This window comes from Podarcis filfolensis, assembly GCF_964270895.1.
Source record: "Podarcis filfolensis genome assembly, chromosome: 17".
Taxonomy (NCBI): Eukaryota; Metazoa; Chordata; class Lepidosauria; order Squamata; family Lacertidae; genus Podarcis; species Podarcis filfolensis.
In genome coordinates this window covers 31,581,818-31,600,229 of record NC_139621.1, presented here as the reverse complement: position 1 = coordinate 31,600,229, position 18,412 = coordinate 31,581,818, and the positions used below count along the sequence as shown (strand labels likewise).

Genomic DNA, 18,412 nt, shown 5'->3' with positions numbered 1-18,412 from the left:
TCAAAGTATGCTGTGGGCCAGATAATGATATGGAGGAAAGGACATCATATCCAATGCAACCATGTGAACAAGTACTATAATTATTGGGGGTAAATTCATGCGAGCATGGTGGTTTTAATAAAGATTAAGTGTGGTCACATGAGGTCAGAACCCTATCTATACAGCTATCATAAACCAGACTCCTCTCCTGTAAAATCAACCAAGTGCAACGTAAGATTACACAGGTGTCACTAAGGAGGATCCCTGTTTTGAATGCTCAGGGGTCAGCAAACTTTTTCAGCAGGGGGCCAGTCCACTGTCCCTCAGACCTTGTGGGAGGGTGGACTATATTTTTTTTGGGGGGAGAACAAATTCCTATGCCCCACAAATAACCCAGAGATGCATTTTAAATAAAAGGACACATTCTACTCATGTAAAAACACGCAGATTCCCGGACCATCCATGGGCCGGATTGAGAAAGCGATTGGGTTGGATCCAGCCCCCGGGCCTTAGTTTGCCTACCCATGCTCCAGACAAAGGGCTCATACTCACAACTACACAGAATTGAAAACTTTACCCACATTCATGACTCCAGGGTTAGAATCAATCATGTTTTGTACCCGTGCTCTTTGGTAAAAGGCCTGTTCTGTAACCTAGTTGCACTGCAGATATAGAGAAAGAGACCATGCCTCCTTAGTGGATTAAAAAAAAAAAAAGTACGCCAGTTAGAAAACAAGATCACTTTTTATTTTGGCACATGGAGATATAGTTTATATACAAAGTTTATAAAAAGTGGCAGTGACAAAGACCTGCCCTCTCCTTTCTCAAACTAGGAGGAGACATCTGTACTAACACAGTACAGTTATCAAGCACCAATTTCCAGAGAGGACTCCCATGTTTTTTTTCTATTTTTACTCAGAGGAAAGAACCTTTGAGTTGTCACCCTGAGCTGTTCACTGGCCCTGAAAAGGCTACTGCTCAACAGGTGTGGTATGCAGTTCAACTGCACTAGGGCAGGACAAGAGGACCTTCTAAGCTTCTGGCCTCTTGTTAGATTATTCTGCCTCATGTTATTTTCCTAACCATTATGTTTGTTTTTAAAAATATATATCAAAATCCTATAAAAATATTTTTTCAAAATCTTAGGCAAAAGAGAATGATAAAGGCTGATCAAGGGCAGCTTGTTTAAGCATACAGTCCTTGGCGGCAGGTTTATTAGGATGCCGAAGGCAACAATATACAAGAATGTAACAGCAAAACTTAGGTATGGCGTGCAACTTAAAAAAAAAGAAAAGGGGGGGAGAGAGGGAATAGAGCACATTTCCTGTCCTCTGCAGCAAACATATGCACCAGTTAAAAGTCCAGGCTTTTAACCACCTGTGGCTACAGGGTGCCAGGACTGTTGCACCACTGGGAGTATACATTTGCACATATAAATAAGACTGGCTCTTGAGGATTGTCCTCATTTTGCAAGTGAGTTTCTTAAAATGGCAGGTCCCGCAAAAGGGGGCCGTTACAGTACTGGAGAAAAGAATGCATAATTAACTGAAGACTTCCTGAATTGTTTGCTCACACAATGGGAGGAGCAAAGCAGGTTTGCAAATGGGCATGCAGAGATTTCCCTAACTCTGCCAATGTGTAGATTTGCCCTTAAAAAGCCATGTGTGGCATCTGAGCAGCTGGGGGGTGGGGGGCTTATAGCCATGCCTCTGCTCATGAGGATCAATTTCACCCACAATGAATAGGGAATCATGGGATGGATGGCAAGAAAATATAGGCATATACAGTGTAGGCAAACATCTCCTAATAAAATGACAAGTCTACAATAGTCATCACAGGGTATGCTACCATTGAGAATAATGGAAATAGCAACAACAGAAGTCAAAAAGACAAACTTGTTATATCATTAGAAACACCTTGTGGAATGGAAACCTGTTTCAATTGTTTCCAAGTCCTGGTGTGAGTTTGTGCTAATAATTATCAACTTCTTTGAGAAAATAAGCAGAACAGATTTGGGGAGGATATCTTTTTAGCAAAATAGAAATTGCACGTGTATTCATTATTATTATTATTTTGGGGGGGAGGGGGTGATGAAAGATATAAAATGACTTTAGCATTAACCTAACTATTCCAAACTGTCTTTATTAGTCTTCATGTCCTTCATTTATTTAGAAGGTTCCTTTTCAGTTTAGCTAGTGGTTTTGCCCAATTTGCTTGGCTGGCCACAATTTTGTCTTAAAGCAAAATTCAATTTATAAAGCATGCTTTTTGTTTTTGTTTTATAAAAGCTTTATGAATGCTATTTCTCACACTCCTGTTGTGATAAATACTTGCTACCTAGGTGTTCCCCATCAACCTCAATGCTGGCACATAAACACACTACACTTATAAAACCTAAACTGGGTGTCAAGCATCAACAAGTTGCCAAAGTCTGTCTGAAAAAGTGATATTAGAGAAATTTGCACAGTGAGTAAGAAAGCTGCACAGTGAGTAAGAAAGCTGGCTTAGCCAGGCATGATCAACTTAAAGACATTTATATGCTAATTTCCATAGGTCACAATATCTGATAACATATGAAATTCCCAATAAAATCAGAAAAAACTGTTAGAAACAACAGAACAAGTATCATATGTTCATCAGTCAACCGCTTCCTAAACAGGACAGCTTAATGCCCCCTACCTTCAATATGAAATGCTGTAAGGGAAGAGTAGCCCTAGACCTCTACAGGAGGTCATCCTATGGCACAGAGTATTACATGGACTTTGGCCTTAGAGGCAGTGGCCCCCTTAGATGACAGAGTTAATTCCTGGGAACAAGTAAAGGTCCTGGCAAAGAGTGCTACAATACTCTGACATCTCCTTGCAGCGGTGGAACTCGGTGCCTGGGGCATGACCTTCTCGATGCTTGATCATTCCATTCACCTAAATGAAAAGGTAACAACAGGCAAAAGAAAGGTTTAGAAATTTAAAACAATATTCATTTTTGAATAATTTTTTTTAAATTTATCTTGGTTCAGATGCTCTACTGAAATTCAAACCAGACAGGATATTTGTTTACTCGAGACTTCCGGTCTACTGCCCCTTCAAAATCCAGCTTGCAGTTCTGGGAGTTCTCAGTCCACATACTGCTTAAGCCTGCCTTGTAGAATTTTAGGCATAACCTTGCTAGCGTGTGAAATGAGCGCAACTGTGAGGTAGTTGGAGCATTCTTTGGCACTGCCCTTCTTTGGGATTGGGATGTAGACTGATCTTCTCCAATGTAGACTGATCTTCTGCTGAGTTTTCCAAACTTGCTGGCATATTGAGTGTAGCACTTTAACAGCATCATGTTTTAAAATTTTTAATAGTTCAGCTGGAGTATCATCACTTCCACTGGCCTTGTTATTAGCAGTGCTTTCTAAGGCCCATTTGACTTCACTCTCCAGGATGTCTGGCTCAAGGTCAGCAACCACACTACATGGGGTATACGAGACCTCCATATCTTTCTGGTATAATTCCTCTGTGTATTCTTGCCACCTCTTCTTGATGTCTTCTGTTAGGTCCTTTCCACTTTTGTCCTTTATTATGGTAATCTTTGTATGAAATGCTCCTTTCATATCTCGTTTTCTTGAACAGATCTCTGGTTCCCATTCTGTTGTTTTCCTCTATTTCTTTGCATTGCTTGTTTAAGAAGGCCCTCTTGTCTCTCCTTGCTATTTTTTGGAAATCTGCATTCAATTTCCTGTATCCTTCACTATCTCCCTCGCATTTTGCTTGCCTCCCCCCCCCCCATTTGTAAGGCCTCATTGGACAGCCACTTTGCGTTCTTGCATTTCCTTTTCATTGGGATGGTTTTCGTTGCTGCCTCCTGTATAATGTTACGAGCCTCCATCCATAGTTCTTCAGGCACTCTGTCCACCAAATCTAAATCCTTAAACCTGTTCCTCACTTCCACTGTGTATTCATAAGGGATTTGATTTAGAGTGTGTCTTACTGGCCCAGTGGTTTTTCCTACTTTCTTCAGTTTAAGCTTGAATTTTGCTAAGAAGCTGATAATCTGAGCCACAGTCAGCTCCAGGTCTTGTTTTTGCTGACTGTATAGAGCTTCTCCATCTTTGGCTGCAGAGAATATAATCAATCTGATTTCGATGCTGCCCATCTGGTGATGTCCATGTGCAGAGTCATCTCTTGTGTTGTTGGAAAAGAGTGTGATGACCAGCTTGTTCTCTTGACAGCACACCCCTAAATTATATCAAATGTCTGTTTGCAGAAGTTGCACTTTGCTTCCCAGAGGCCCCAAAAGGGAACAGTAATGCTACAGGAGGTCCAACAAAAGTTAAACAAGAATGTATCTCCAGTATCTCAAGAGTGCAGCACCTTCTAGAAATTAGTTGAGAAGCAAGAGTGAAGCACAGCATCCCAGCTCACCTTTACAAGCATGTCAGCCACATGCGTATTTCTGGAATCTTCAGCAAACACAGAGGTCAGAGCCTCTACATACCAGGACCCACGTTTGGTGTTTCTCATAGCAGCTGTGCCTGTAAGTAAGTAAGTAAGTAAGTAAGTAAGTAAGTAAAGTCAATGCAAAGTAGAAAAAGAGGGTTCAAAGGTGTAAAACCACCTTTGAGCAGTTCATTAAAATAACGTAACAAAAAGACCTTTATGGTACTATTCCAGATACCTCTCAGACAGGCATAGCCACATATCATATCAGAGCAAGTGGGAAGACGCAGCTTGGGGTTCTCTTTCTTGTTGGCATCGCTTTCTTCGCAACCTGGGGAGTCAGCACGCTCATTCCCATCTATCTGGTCCACTCCACGGTCTGTCTCATCTAATAAAGAGAAAACAAGAAGGCAGGAATTTCACTCACCTCCGTCAATCATCTTTTATAAAGGTACATTTCTGATTGTATGTTCAATTAGTAGGGTTTACTATTGAGCATCATCTACATTCCCTGACCTCCTTACTTTTGGCATCAATAACCAAATTTGCCTACAATAGTCTTATTAGCCACTTATCTACTTGCAGTAATTAAATGATCAAAAAGCACTGGTACCACTCCCCTGGTACACATGGGGTTAAGTCTGGGAACTCATGTCCAAAGTAGTTGTGTGTAAGCCAGGCACTGATTTAAGAATCCCAACTATTTTCACCTTAGCTTTCCCCTTCCCCATCAGCCCCTGGAGAATCACCTGCCATAGAAGAGGAAAATCCCATTGATTATACCCCCATTGGCATAGACTAACCAACTGAGAATACTTCATGCACCTGATGCAGTGGACTCCAGCCTAAGGAAGTTTATGTCACAATTAATTTATTAAGTCTTTAAAGTGCTACAGACTCTTTGTTCTTTCTACATCTTGCCAGAGCAAATAGGAAAAAGCAACATGTACAGGAAGAGCAAGAAAAAAGAAAAGAAACACTAAGGTCATTAAGTAATATTAAGCATATTTAAGTAAGGGTATAAACCCAAGGCGAAGCAAATCTGGGAATAAAATCTGAAGAGAAAGTATTTATACATCTTGGAAAGGTTGTTCCAGCTGCTTTCCCTCTGTAATCACCATACATCTTAAACAGTACAAAAGATGTGTATACATAGGTTAGAGGTAATAAAAGGAATGAGAAAAATGTAGGACAGAGCCCTTGATCATTTTTTAGATAGACTTGAATGAAAACTGCCTGGTTTCAAACAGCACAATCTTCTTGGATTGCATTACAACTTTTGAAAACATCAAGCATCCACGAACTAATAAATCGGACACACAAAACCATTTTAAGAAATACTGAGAACAGATATTTTTGCTCTCGAGCAGCATCACCAACATGTCTAGTAAGATCTATACATATACAGGCATTAGCCACTGTGACTTTTGATATTTAAAATTTCAAATCATCATCATTATCAAAAGCATGGCGAGAAGGGAAGATCTGACTCAGGACAAACTATTTCAAGTGACACCCTCAAGCTAGTTTCTAATGGTCTCCAGTAAAATGAAGTTTGATCAAATAATGCTTGCAAAGTATTTTCCCAATTTATTCCACCAGCAGTGAGCTTGCAAAATTGGATTAAACTGCCAAACGGTAAACTGCTGCCCAAAACCTGCTTCAAGATCAGAAATTTTGCTTTATTTTCAAGACACTAATTTCTTTCAATTTTGCTGCTTTAAAGCTCATCTGAATAGCACCAAGTCTCCTTTATCAAAGTGATCTCTACTCAGGTTTAAGCAAAATTTAGCAAAACTGCACCTTGAATTTTCTATAAGTGACCACAGTGTTTCTGCTTAGAAGAAATTTAATTTGGTAGGTATGAGGCTGTCAGACAGAACCTTCAAGGTAGCTTCATGAGCACAGGATACTATAAATTTTCCATTTGTTTCTTAGAATAAAACCTGTGTGTTGTTTTTTCACTATCAAGGTAAGACTGAAAAGGAAAATATAAAAGCATGAAAGGAGGACTATAACTTTCAACTGTTGATGAAAAGGAATGGCTTCTGTTTTTCATTACTTCTCTTATCAGCTGAACTGTTCCCTTCTTCAAACCATTTTCTATTCAGAAGTTGGAGTTGGACTATATAGTCTATATATGCACTCCAAGCATACTGTGCAAAGGATCTCCAGGTCATAATGGTTTTATAGTGTCTATAGATTTTTTTTAAAAAAAACTAGGCCTGCATCAAGCACAAATATGTTGCAAAAGCTTCATTTGGTTTAGCCCATCCAGACAGGCTTATTCAGTTTTGAAATGCTTGCTGAAGCCACCAAGCAGAGGCATAAGAACTGAGTTTTGGAAGAACTTAGGCTTCTATGTTAAGAATTTCTTAAAGACGGATAATCCACAGTTGGAAATGTGACTGTTAACTTGGAAGGCCTAAATCCCACTTCTGGATGCCTCAGTCCCATTGAATATACCATTTTGGGATTGCTTCTTGCATTAATTTGAGCAGGTCAAAGTCGAGCAGAGTGGTGTTTTAAAAGGAGAATCAAGAGCAAACTGACCCCCCTTCCTTCTCTCTCAGACCAGAAAAACAACTGGGAAAACATTAGCCCCAGAGGCACTTGTAGTGACATTTGCTGGCAGGGCAGGCGGTGAGGGAAATAAAATGTGAGGGAGGCAATTAAGAAAGAAGAGCACAAGCTTGGAGCAAGGTAGAAAAGACGTGGTGCGTGTACATGTTAGTTTTATTACATTTAAGAACTGGAAGCCACTCTAGGAGCCTTTTCTTCGCTGCAGGGGAGGATTCATTAAGGTTCTGTGCTTGAATTAGCAAGGTTACTGGGAAGTAATGCTACATTTCTTGTAGGCTTATGTTCCAGCATGGCCTCAAATGGCTAAGGAAAGTGACCTGTTTTGTGAATCTCCCATACAAGTTACGGTCTCTTAAAACACAGTATAATTGGAAGATGCGCTAGAAAGTTTATGCCAAGAAGCTTATGCCCCTCTTGTGTTTCTTGGTACTTTTCTTCGAAAATTCCTTTCAATGGACTTAAGAGTTTATTCCATGAAGGATCATGTCACTGAAGACGGTGACATTAAGCTTTGAATGTCTAAATTTTCTTGTAGATGCTGTAAATGCAGCTGAAGACTCTGTTCCCCATCTGATTTTAAGGAACTTCATAAAAGAGTTTTTCAATGGAATCTCTCTTCAAAGGAATTCATAGTGATTGTTTTATGTTATGGTAGGTGGGTGACTGGCCCTCAGACTGCTGCTTTTTTCATTTCCCCCAGATCCAGAAAAGACACGGAAATCTATAGTCCAGACCAAAGAGCAACTGTGATAAAGTTCCAGGATTAGTGTGGCTAACCGCCCCGCACCACACATGCAAGATATGGGAATTATTACAAAGCTCCCCTTTTTCACGGTGCTGCAGGGTCTGCAATCTGCTGACCACATGCCATGCAGAGTGAGAAGCACTTACAGAGAGAGGTAGTGGCAACAGCAAGGCAGGGAGGTGAATGTGGGTTCCGCTTATACCTGAGAGAAGCAAAGAGGAGAGTTGAGCGCAAGCTGTGTAGAATGGAGAATGTTTGTGAAGCACAGGTAGCCCCACCCCCATACCCCCACACCCTTCTCCTTGGGTTACGTACCTCCCCGGCATGCTTGAATGAAGAACATTTTGGGCTTATTCTGAAGCCTAGGGCAGTTTGCGTTATCAAAGAGCCTGAAAATCTCCTGCAGCTGGGAAAAAAAAAACCCACGGTAAACATTTGTTAGAAAAAACTGCTAAACCAGTTTTATCTGAATCATGCTTTTTAATTGTTATATATTCTATTCTGTAAAACATCATGAGAATATTTATATTGAAGGGTGGCAATGAAATAGGCAATATTCTAAATATCATTCAAATATACATTCTGCTCCTATATGTTTCCATTAATTGCTTTCCAACTTCCAAAAATACCTTCATTTCTGCTTCAGGCCAGAATTTATTATAACTTTATTTGCCAGTAGCTGGTTGCCAATTTCATCATCCTTAGATGACCACGCCCTACACAAAGGAGGAATCCACAAAGGTAAATTACCTGAAGCAGTTTGCCATCCACTCCATAGACCCCACCCTCTATGCCATGTGAGAGAAGTGATACTATGCAGGAATCTACATCTCGGTGAACTGGAAGCTTTGAAAAGTTTTCCAACTCCTTATGCATTTCCTGAGAAAAGAGATAACTAAAATCAGCAATCCCTGAAACTGCAAATACCAGAGAAGTGGGAAAGGCACAATTAACAGAGCAAAGCCATGTACCAATAACAAGCTTAATGGGGAGCCAAAGAGGGCTAATTAATTATCAAAAATGGTTGAACATGGATCCAATTTCCAGAGAATTTTAAGATTTTATGTTCTGTTTAATCCAAGTATTCAGAGATAGTAATTTCTAAAATTCTGTAACCAGCCAGCCAGTCTTCCTGGGGCCTCCATTAACCACATCCACTGACTCCAGAGTCGGAAGTAAAAGATTCCTGATGGCAGAAACAGCCCAAGTGGCACTGGCTGTCTAGGCAAAGGATGAGACAAACTTCTGGTTGCTGTGCCCAGCCTCTACAATTCTGGGGGACCAAAGTTATTTAATCACTATCACAAAGTTACTACACTAAGCAATCTTCTGTAGATTTTTATTGAACATGTGTAAGAGTAACGTAAGTGAAATGCGTTAAAATAAATGAATTTGCTAATAAAATTGTGAGACTGAACAAACTAAATAAAGTACTTAATAAAAATACAGTAAATTATGCTATCTAGATAGCAGTAGAGATAAAAATTCTACATGAAAATACAATCCTTAGTATACATAAGATGCTTGCTCCAGTATACCCAGATTCACATTAGAAATGATGTCAGTTACCCAATTTATTGTGAGGAGCCAATTATAAAAAATGACTTCCAGGATGCAGACATTCATCATGCTTGTTCCATTCTCAGGGCTCACCTGTGCAGTCTGATCATGCCGTACCATCACTTGGTACCCAAGATGTCTGAAGAGCATTTCTAGGGCAGCTTGGTCAACATTGCCACCAGAACGGAACTCTAGGTCCGTCTCACTGCTAAAATGCACGTTGCTAAGTATCAGTGCCAAGCCCCGTGGGTGTGATTTCATCCTGTATGCCTGTGAAAAACAGGTAACCTGATGGATCCAGATTCCTGGTATATTATGTAAAACAGCAAAATCACAAGATACTTATTCATGACAGTCAGAATCCTGTTGCATACCTACATAAATAAACACAAAAGGGAGAGGACACCTTACATTTATAGCAGAAAAAACACTGTAGTTTAAAAGGATTTATAGGCTAATGGCCAGAAAAATCCCAGCAATGTAAGGTTTCATGCTAACGCTCAAACAAGTTCATATTTGTTTCTATCAGTGTACAGGATTTCCATTTAGAAATTTAATGATGATTTTAAAAGAACTTTATTCTTTTGCCTAAAGAATTAGAAAAAAATGTCCCAGTCTGGTAGAAGCACCAGTGAGAAGAGAATGCCTGGCAGAGACTGTAAGGGAAGGAGACTTAAATCAAATGACTGCAATGGAACTCATGCTATCACACTTTAAGAACTGGACTCAGAAATGGCATAAGCTCCTAGGAAAATATGTAAGTGGCTTTGGGAAGAAAATACAGGTATCTAAAAGAGAAGCACACATCAAAATAAAACTTATTAAACCACCTGCCTCTATTTTTCAGTTTGAGATGGCTCATGTTTTTAGAATCGCATGTGAAAGTAAAAAACATGTCATCCCCTGAACAGGCATTTATTTCACATTTTGAAGCTGGCTTTCTGCAGATTACCAATAAAAGCATCCAATGCTTGTTGGGGGGGACGGACCCTCAAGTTCCACCCTTCCGGATACTCACCATGTGCTCATGCTCATGATAGAATTCTGGGGTGCACAGCTTCACCTGAGGATAGTGAGGACCATCTCCATCATCCAAAGAATGCTCCACTGGTTCTGCTGAGACACAGGCCAACAACCAAAATGTAAGTGGCTCAGCAACAAAATAACTTCTGTGCAGGTGTAAACTTGCCATTTACAACTATTTAAGGATACCAGATTAATAATATAACCCGCCAATTTTTTAAGCGCTGGAGGAGTAAGTCCAGAATGGACTTCCCAGTTACAGTAAAGAGATCAAAATGGTTGCAAATCAAATGCATGTTTATGTAGCTTTTTAAAACACCACTTTTTGTGATATTTAGAACATATGTGTAGATTAATTAATTAAGTGGGGAAAATCTCAGGGTTAAATCAGACTTGATATAAAGTGTATGAATGTAATTAGTGTGCATTTTTTGTTATGAAGGCAGCATTTGCAGGGGAGCTGCAGAAGCCTCATGGCTGTGGAGATGGAGTAGGCAAATTTACTTTCTAGCTCTGAGGGATAGTTCAGTTGGTAGAGCATGCGGCCCTTTAATCTCAGGGTTGTGGGTTCAAGCCCCATGTTGGGCAAAATATTCCAATACTGAAGGGGTTAGACTAGGTGGTCCTGGTGTTCCCTTCCATCTCTACAATTCTCTAACTCTCTCCCTACTATGGTGCTAACAAAAATAGCCTCTCTGATGCTGCTTTCTACATTTCAAGGGAAGCCCCCACTAACACCAATGGAGCATTTCTTTGAAGTGGAAGTAGCAACTTCAAATAGGCATTTGTTGGGACTATATCAAGGAGAGAAAGGGTTGAGGCTACCAGTGAAACACAGACAGAGCCACGTTTTAGAAAAACCCACCAAATGTTCTTGGATTACAGCACCCATCCTCTGTGACCATAACCCATGTTGGCTGGGGTTGATGGGAGTTGGACCCTAATAACATCTGGAGGGCCACTGGTTCGCCATAGCTGGTTAATACATAAGTTAAACTCCTATGACTTGCTCAAGTCTAGGCACCTTGCCCTGTGCAACCTGCCAAATATAATGACTAATGGCAACCAATTATAGTTTTGTGATTATTTCTGTGTTACAGCTATTGTTAATAGTCATGGATAAAAAACGCATATACTGAATAATTTATTTGGCTGCTAGTTAATAATAAAACAGTTTGCAATTTAGAAGATCAGCAGGATGCAACCGAAACCAAGAGACCTGGCCATAAAATTTGGATGTAAAAAGTAGGTCAGCTTTTTGCATGGAAAATATAAGAACGTTATAGTCAATATATTGTATTCTTAAGAGCCACCGTTCTGAAAACAATAGTCTGGGGACTGAAATACAATTTGCCACACATCCCAGCCACATTTTATTAAAAACACATGTCACCTAGTTTTAAGTATTTCTGTTATGGAGATGTGAATCTCAGGCACATTCTTCTCTTTAATTTTATTTATATCTAATTTATTTAAAATATATCTCTGTCCCTTCAAAATATATAGGGAGAAAACAATTTCCCTCAAAGTCTGGCCATGAACGATATGCATGAGATACAAGTAAAACAAGAGGAAAATACAAGAGCCCTTTGCAGCATTTATTTTCCAAGCAACCTGCGTCCCCAAAATGGTGCGCTCATGGCACCCCAAAGCCTCTTGCCTCTCCCAGTTTTGGACAATTTTTAATTTTAAAAATTGTGCTTTTTTAGCTTTGTTGTTGGAGTGGTAGGTGAAGAGCCAACTTTTTTGTCTGTTTATTTGTCTTTTTTATGTGTGTTTGGCTCATTTCTGAGCAACACCAATTGGGCATTTTGTGGTGCTCACAACAGTTTATTACATTTCTGAATGTGCCCCCAGGTCCCAAAAGCAACTACACCACAAAAGAAAGCAACTACAGTTTGGAGCATAACATCCAAAACAAAGAAACAAGTGTAATATTAAAGTGGGAATTTCTCCTTATAAATGGAATTGCAGGCAACCTTTCATTACAATTTTGAAGGCTGCATTTGGTCAGATAATATTGTTTCATGGGCTGAGTCTGAAAAAATAGGCCACAAGTTGCCTATCTTATATGTGATTTCATATATACTATCTTTTCTACACATTATTCTTGGCTCAAATAGATATTTCAAGCAAAAATAGCATTTCATCAGTGGACACATTCTGGCAATTTTCAAAGTATCCTATAGTATCCAACTACTAAAAATAGCCTTTATGAGGGAGGAATATATAAATATTCCAAACAAATAAAGCAGCACCACCACCATGTGGCTGCCATAACAAAAGCAAAGGTGGTGGAAATCTATTTTGGATTACAAAAGCCTTGCACACTGATCTCTGACTTTTGTTATTAATATATTTAAAAAATAGCTCCCTGGGGCTAAATGTTTTCAGGCTTGCTCTTACCTAACAAAAATGCTTGATCTTTTCTTAACCAAAGGCAATACTGGAAAATCCACATGCATTTTCCTACCCACACAACAGAAATCTTCTTTCTTTTGTTCTTTGTGTGTCAGATTAAATAGAATGCTAGTAAACAACAAAAGGAAGTTTTTAGCCATTACAATTGCAATAGTCACATTTCACAAAAATAAACTTACCAAGTTGCCACCGTGGCCTTTTTTGAGAGATTTCAGATTCAGATATAGGAAATGGCAGCTTTTCCTCATAGCCAGAATTCAGCTGAAAGAGTCCACACAGCATTATTAAACAGAAATACAGAGATGTAAAGGAAAAGAACCACCTTCTGTCTACTGGGTATCAATGCACACACCAATCATCCTAGGTAGTCTTTACACAAAGCACAGAAAAGATAAGACACATGTAAGTGTATATCTATTGAAGTTAGGATTCCTGGTCCTCTTTTGGGGAATATTCATTTCAAGCCAGGTGTGTAAATGTATTTACTCCCCCTCCCGACACACATACCCAAAAAATAATTATCATATAAAACACCACAGGAATCATGTGCCACTCCAGCATAACAACAAAAATAGAAGTGAGGGTATTCAGGAGCATGGAGAGGACAACAGGAAATCACTAAACTAATATGGGGTCCCCCCACCCCATTTTTATTTGATCCTTCCTTACCCTTGCATTCCCGTTGCTATGGCTGGGAATGGTGCTCAGGAGCATTTCCACTAAGTGCTGCTGTTTGGTTTCTTGTAAAGCTTCACAGAAAGCTGAGAAGGCTTTGGGACCCCTCTTTGGGAGCAGGTTCAAGAATTCTATGTTTTGGCTAAAACTTCCAGACTTGCCCTGAATTCAGAAAAAAACCAAACATGTTAAAAGATCACTGAATTGGATAGGTGAACCAACATCGTTCCTATGGAGCTTTGAAGTGGTTTACCACACCTTTCAGCCAATCACCCATTCCCACCACCCTTCTGAGTAATACCCCTTCCCACTCTCTTACTATTATATAAAGGTCTGGTGACTTCTTTTTCAGCGTATCTGAAGAAGTGTGCATGTACATGAAAGCTCATACCAATAACAAACTTAGTTGTCTTTAAGGTGCTACTGGAAGGATTTTTAATTTTGCTTTGACTACAGCAGACCAACACGGCTACCTACCTATATCTAGAACTCCTTAGTGTGTATACTAGGATTGCTGCCTAATTTGAAAGAATGGAATCATGCAAATGTTAACATACATTTAATAAATATATTCAATTTCACTATTCTTTCCTCCTTTTGTCTCCCATATAGCAACCCTGTACGGAAACTTCCAAGGAACTTGCACAGGGAGGATTAAATATTTTACATCAAGGAACAATCACATCTTGCACGCAATTAACTTGTGTGATTTCAAGCCTACATGGTTTTAAGATGGCCAGCTGAAATCCCACAACTTGCACATAAGGCAAGGAGTTTAAAAGCTCCTTTTGCACCAGCACAGAAAGAGTTCTTAAGCTGTCTGCCTTGCTTACTGGGCTTTGGGAGGTTCTCACAAGAGGGCTGGTTTGGTTATATGTCTCTTTGAATATATCCGCCATACCCAAGACATAACGCCTGGCTGGAGAAGAGATCCTCTTAAGAATATTATGGGGGTGGACAGGGGAAGCATGGCTTTATTTTTTGCAGTCTTCGGATGAGGACTAGACCATGTGAAAAATGAACATAAGATTTTAGCTGTGGTTCATTCAGTCAGCTTTGTATTCTTGTTATAAAAAAGTGTGTCTAAATAAATTGTGCCCATAACCTAGGTTTAAGGTGCCATTTAGCTCCTAGCTTTCATATCTCAGTTTCTAACACAGATTCACACACAAAGAAGTTGGCATCCCCTTGATAGTTTAACATACATTTATATTAAAATATTGGTTCTTTAGAAATACATAGAAATAAAAATGTTTGTGATTTATTACTGGAAAAGTCTGCCTCACAGCTTGCGAACTGGAAAAATTATTTCCCTTTCCAGCATTCTACATTATTTCAATTTATTGGTTAAGTCTGCATCATCCAACAACACAGCTGGACTCCTGCAAACAGAGATGATGATAGAATGGGAATACTTCAATAGCACCCAGTGTTTTAAGAGGCATGATGCTCTGTAATGCAAACACTTGTTTTTAAAAAAGTTAACTTTTAGGAGCTACTGAGACATAAGTGACAAAAGGGGTGCTTGGATCAATAGCTGTTTGATTATTTATGCCAGCATGGGCTTTTAGAACTTAGCCAAGTGCCTCATTTCTGTTCATTCTCTTGCTCTTTAGCCCAGCCTCACAAATGTCCTTGAAAGTTATTAGCCTATCCTATATATTTTTCTTAGAAGGCCTACCTTAGTCTTCTGGAGCACACTGAGTCTGAAAACAGAGGGTACTAACCCTTTTCCATCTTAAAAAGGTCACTTTCAGGCAGTTCTTACCACATAAGAAGCTGAGTCCATATTGTTAAGCAAACTACCCTGATTTCACTTGGAATAATACGGGGGTTGGTTTTTGCACTTCTCCAATTTTGTGGTATGGTTTTCCGTTTCAAAAACATAGCACAAGGCATATAAAGTATGCATATTTAAGATGCGTACCAAAAACTGAATTGAAAAGAAAATTGCAGACAGAATGGACTTCTAAATGTACACATGGGAAATGGATTGGAAATAAGACAGATCTGCCCATCCCTAATTACAAGTATGACATTTGTTTTATATAGTTATTTGCTGCCGAATACTACTGATCTCATTTGACACGCAGGAATAATTGCGGCACTTAGAAGCATAAACAGCAACGATAATTTTGGATAATTAAACTTTTAATTCCAGTTGCTGACAAGAGTAATTGTACCTGTATCATCTCCATCATTGCTTCAGTGATCACATCCTTTTCTATGAGGTGTTCCATCAGTTCCTTCAAAACTAGCTGCTTTGCTAGGGAAACACGATTCTTTTTCAGAGCCTCTTGGTGACATTTCTGCATGCCACATGCGCCCAGCATCCTAGAAGAGATAAAAATCCTTTGTCTTCTAACAATCTACTGGAACAAGTTTTCACATTAATCATACACCAAATGAGGAGTGAAACTTGTGTGTTTCCATTATGAATTCTTAGGAACATAGAATTTTGTCTGGTAAATGGAAGAGGGGTATCATGGGGAATTCTGAATGAAAAGAAATCTAACTTTGAAAGACTTGTTTATTCTATTACACAGATCTTTTAGTAGAGATCACACACCTTTTTTTAGTGATTCCTGAACATTCTTTCCTCTCTCCCTAATTACAGTTTTGCATCAGCAATATCCAACAAAGATTGGTGAAGGATCTGCTGGCTGGAAGAAGGAAAACAAGAACTTTTGTGATCACGCCAATAACCTGATGGGAGTGTGTAGGAGTTAGAAATAACACCAGTTAGAAAAAAGAGCTGCCCTGTTTATTGACCAAAATTATAGGCCACCAGCTCTGACTTTCTCATCTTCCAAAAACATTCAATTACTTTCTAGACCAATGTTTCCTAAACATCAGCCTTACACTGAAAACAGTCACACCTTAGTAGTGGCTCACAAATTATGGAATTCAGAAAGAATTTGAAAATGTCTATGCTGAAAGGTAACAATTTCAAAGTTTGTGGAAAAGTAATTTATTTACTTATTAAATTTATAGCGTGCTCTTCCTCCCAAAGAAGCACAAGGAGGCAAACACACAACCAATAAAATGGAAACAACTAAAACCAAGTCTAATACAGATGCAAACTGGGAAAGATTGCTATATTATTTCCTCAGTTCAATTCTGCAATAAACAAAACCATCGGTTTTATAAACACTAGAATGGCCATAACAAAATACTGTATTATATACATTGCATGCTGAACAGAGATACTTTGTTCATACATAGTTACTGCAACATAGCAGCTCTTTTGACTTTTATTCAATATAAATCTATCATATTTACAGTGGTACCTCGCAAGACGAATGCCTCGGAAGACGAAAAACTCGCAAGACGAAACGTCTTGCGAGTTTGTTTCCTTTTTCTTAAAACCGTTAATACCAGGGTGCATCCGTGCTTCGCAAGACGAAGAAACTCGCAGAACGAATTAATTTCGTCTTGCGAGGTACCACTGTACTCGAATCTAATGCTCACCTTTTTGGGCCAAATTACGTTGCAAAAATCAAGGTGTGCGTTAGATTCAATGGCACATTTACATGCGCCAGCAAATACTTTTTTTGGTTTCACGGTTCTGAAAATTGAGGTGTGCATTAGATTCTTAGATTTAAGAACAGTTTAAACCTCCAGTGTACTGGTAAATTCTGAACTGCAGACATTCACAATAACCCCTATAGCTGTGTCCCTTCTAAAAGCTCATCTCACTTTACTGGCCGAGGGAGCTGGCGTACAGCTTCCGGGTCATGTGGCCAGCATGACTAAGCCGCTTCTGGCGAACCAGAGCAGCGCATGGAAACGCCGTTTACCTTCCCGCCGGAGTGGTACCTATTTATCTACTTGCACTTGACGTGCTTTCAAACTGCTAGGTGGGCAGGAGCAGGGACCGAGCAACGGGATTCGAACTGCCGACCTTCTGATCGGCAAGTCCTAGGCTCTGTGGTTTAGACCACAGCACCACCCACATCCCTGTGATGGTAGGAGCCAACTACTGGGGGCTGCAATAAAACATTAGAGGGGGCCAGGTCCCTCCAGAGTTGATGGGCAATGCCATTCAAATGGTGTGCATGTGCCACATCTCATCATCGATTATGCTGGGCAAGGCTTACCTAGCCCCCCATCCCCAATATTTTAAGTTCGCACCCCTGCCTTGTGTTTCTCCACCTGAATTTTATACTTGCAAGCCACACCAAAACTACCATCAGTTCACAGCTCACCCATTAAACTGCTGTGAGACGGATTAATTACGCCTGAAACGCTTTGAACAATTAAAAAACCCGCGTTATATAAACGCCGATCATTATTTATTCGTGGCTCTGCGGAGTCACTGCATTATATATTCGGAGCGATGAAAAGAGAGGCGGGGATGTCGGTGGAGGGAGGCAAGTGCCAGGGGGGAAACGCTGAAGGGGCCCTGGCAGGATGCGCGGCTCTGTCAACCCTCTTTCCCCTCAGCAAAAGCGGCTTCCCGCCTGGGGCTCTGCCGCCAGAGGCCTCTCCCATCCCCCGGCCTCCACTCCTCCCTTGAGGGGCTTCGCCCCCGTCCAGCTCCCTCTCGCCCCGCTTCCCCGCCCGGCCCCTGCTGCCTCAGCGAACCGCGAAAAAGAGCAAAAGCCACTCACTCGCCTCCGCCGTCGCCTGGCGCTTCCCGGCGCGCGGTAGGCCGCGGGGGCGCGAGGCAGGAGGCGCAGCTTTTCCCGCCTAAAATTTCTCCTTCCTCCAACGGCGGGCAAGTAATAGAACGGGGGGTGGGGAGGAGGAGGGGGGGGGACAGAGAGGAGGAGGAACAACTATTCCCGATCACGTGGCTGCAACTAGGTTGGGGCGCCTGCGCAGAACGGGCGGGACTATGAGAGCGAATGCGCGCGCATTCCAACCCACTCGCTTGGCCAGTCTCTTCCCCCGCACGCCTCGATACCTCAACAAAACTACCCAGAACCCGCCTATTGTGGGGCGCATGCGTGCCTTTCTCTTTATTCCTTGGGGATTCCGCTGGGTCCCTCCGCTGGCCCCT

The 18,412-nt window shown here is 40.6% G+C and overlaps 1 protein-coding gene across 5 annotated transcripts; it reads right to left on the bottom strand.

The window, feature by feature from the left end:
- Window positions 1-704: 704 nt before the first annotated feature.
- Window positions 705-18,305, bottom strand: CASP2 (caspase 2). 5 transcript variants are annotated; one of them, XM_083593677.1, is made up of 11 exons: window positions 18,021-18,305; window positions 15,591-15,741; window positions 13,402-13,569; window positions 12,912-12,993; window positions 10,307-10,401; window positions 9,382-9,558; window positions 8,479-8,607; window positions 8,044-8,134; window positions 4,639-4,788; window positions 4,386-4,495; window positions 705-2,900 (listed from the first exon to the last, which is right to left on the bottom strand). In XM_083593677.1, the coding sequence occupies exons 2-11, from the start codon at window positions 15,738-15,740 to the stop codon at window positions 2,766-2,768; spliced, it is 1,287 nt and encodes a 428-aa protein (XP_083449803.1). In that variant the 5' UTR covers window position 15,741; window positions 18,021-18,305; the 3' UTR covers window positions 705-2,765. The 5 variants fall into 5 exon arrangements, with proteins under 5 accessions (XP_083449803.1, XP_083449805.1, XP_083449806.1 ...); XM_083593679.1 differs by having other exon boundaries at window positions 10,307-10,404; window positions 18,021-18,214; XM_083593680.1 differs by having other exon boundaries at window positions 10,307-10,404; window positions 18,025-18,165.
- Window positions 18,306-18,412: the final 107 nt, after the last annotated feature.

Coding starts and splice junctions, on each gene's coding strand:
- CASP2 (XM_083593679.1), bottom strand. CDS start 15,740: ATGCTGGGCGCATGTGGCATGCAGAAATGTCACCAAGAGGCTCTGAAA. Junction 8,135..8,478: donor TGGATGGCAAACTGCTTCAG/GTAATTTACCTT, acceptor TTTTTTTCCCAG/CTGCAGGAGATTTTCAGGCT. Junction 4,789..8,043: donor CATTCAAGCATGCCGGGGAG/GTACGTAACCCA, acceptor TCTCTTTATTAG/ATGAGACAGACCGTGGAGTG.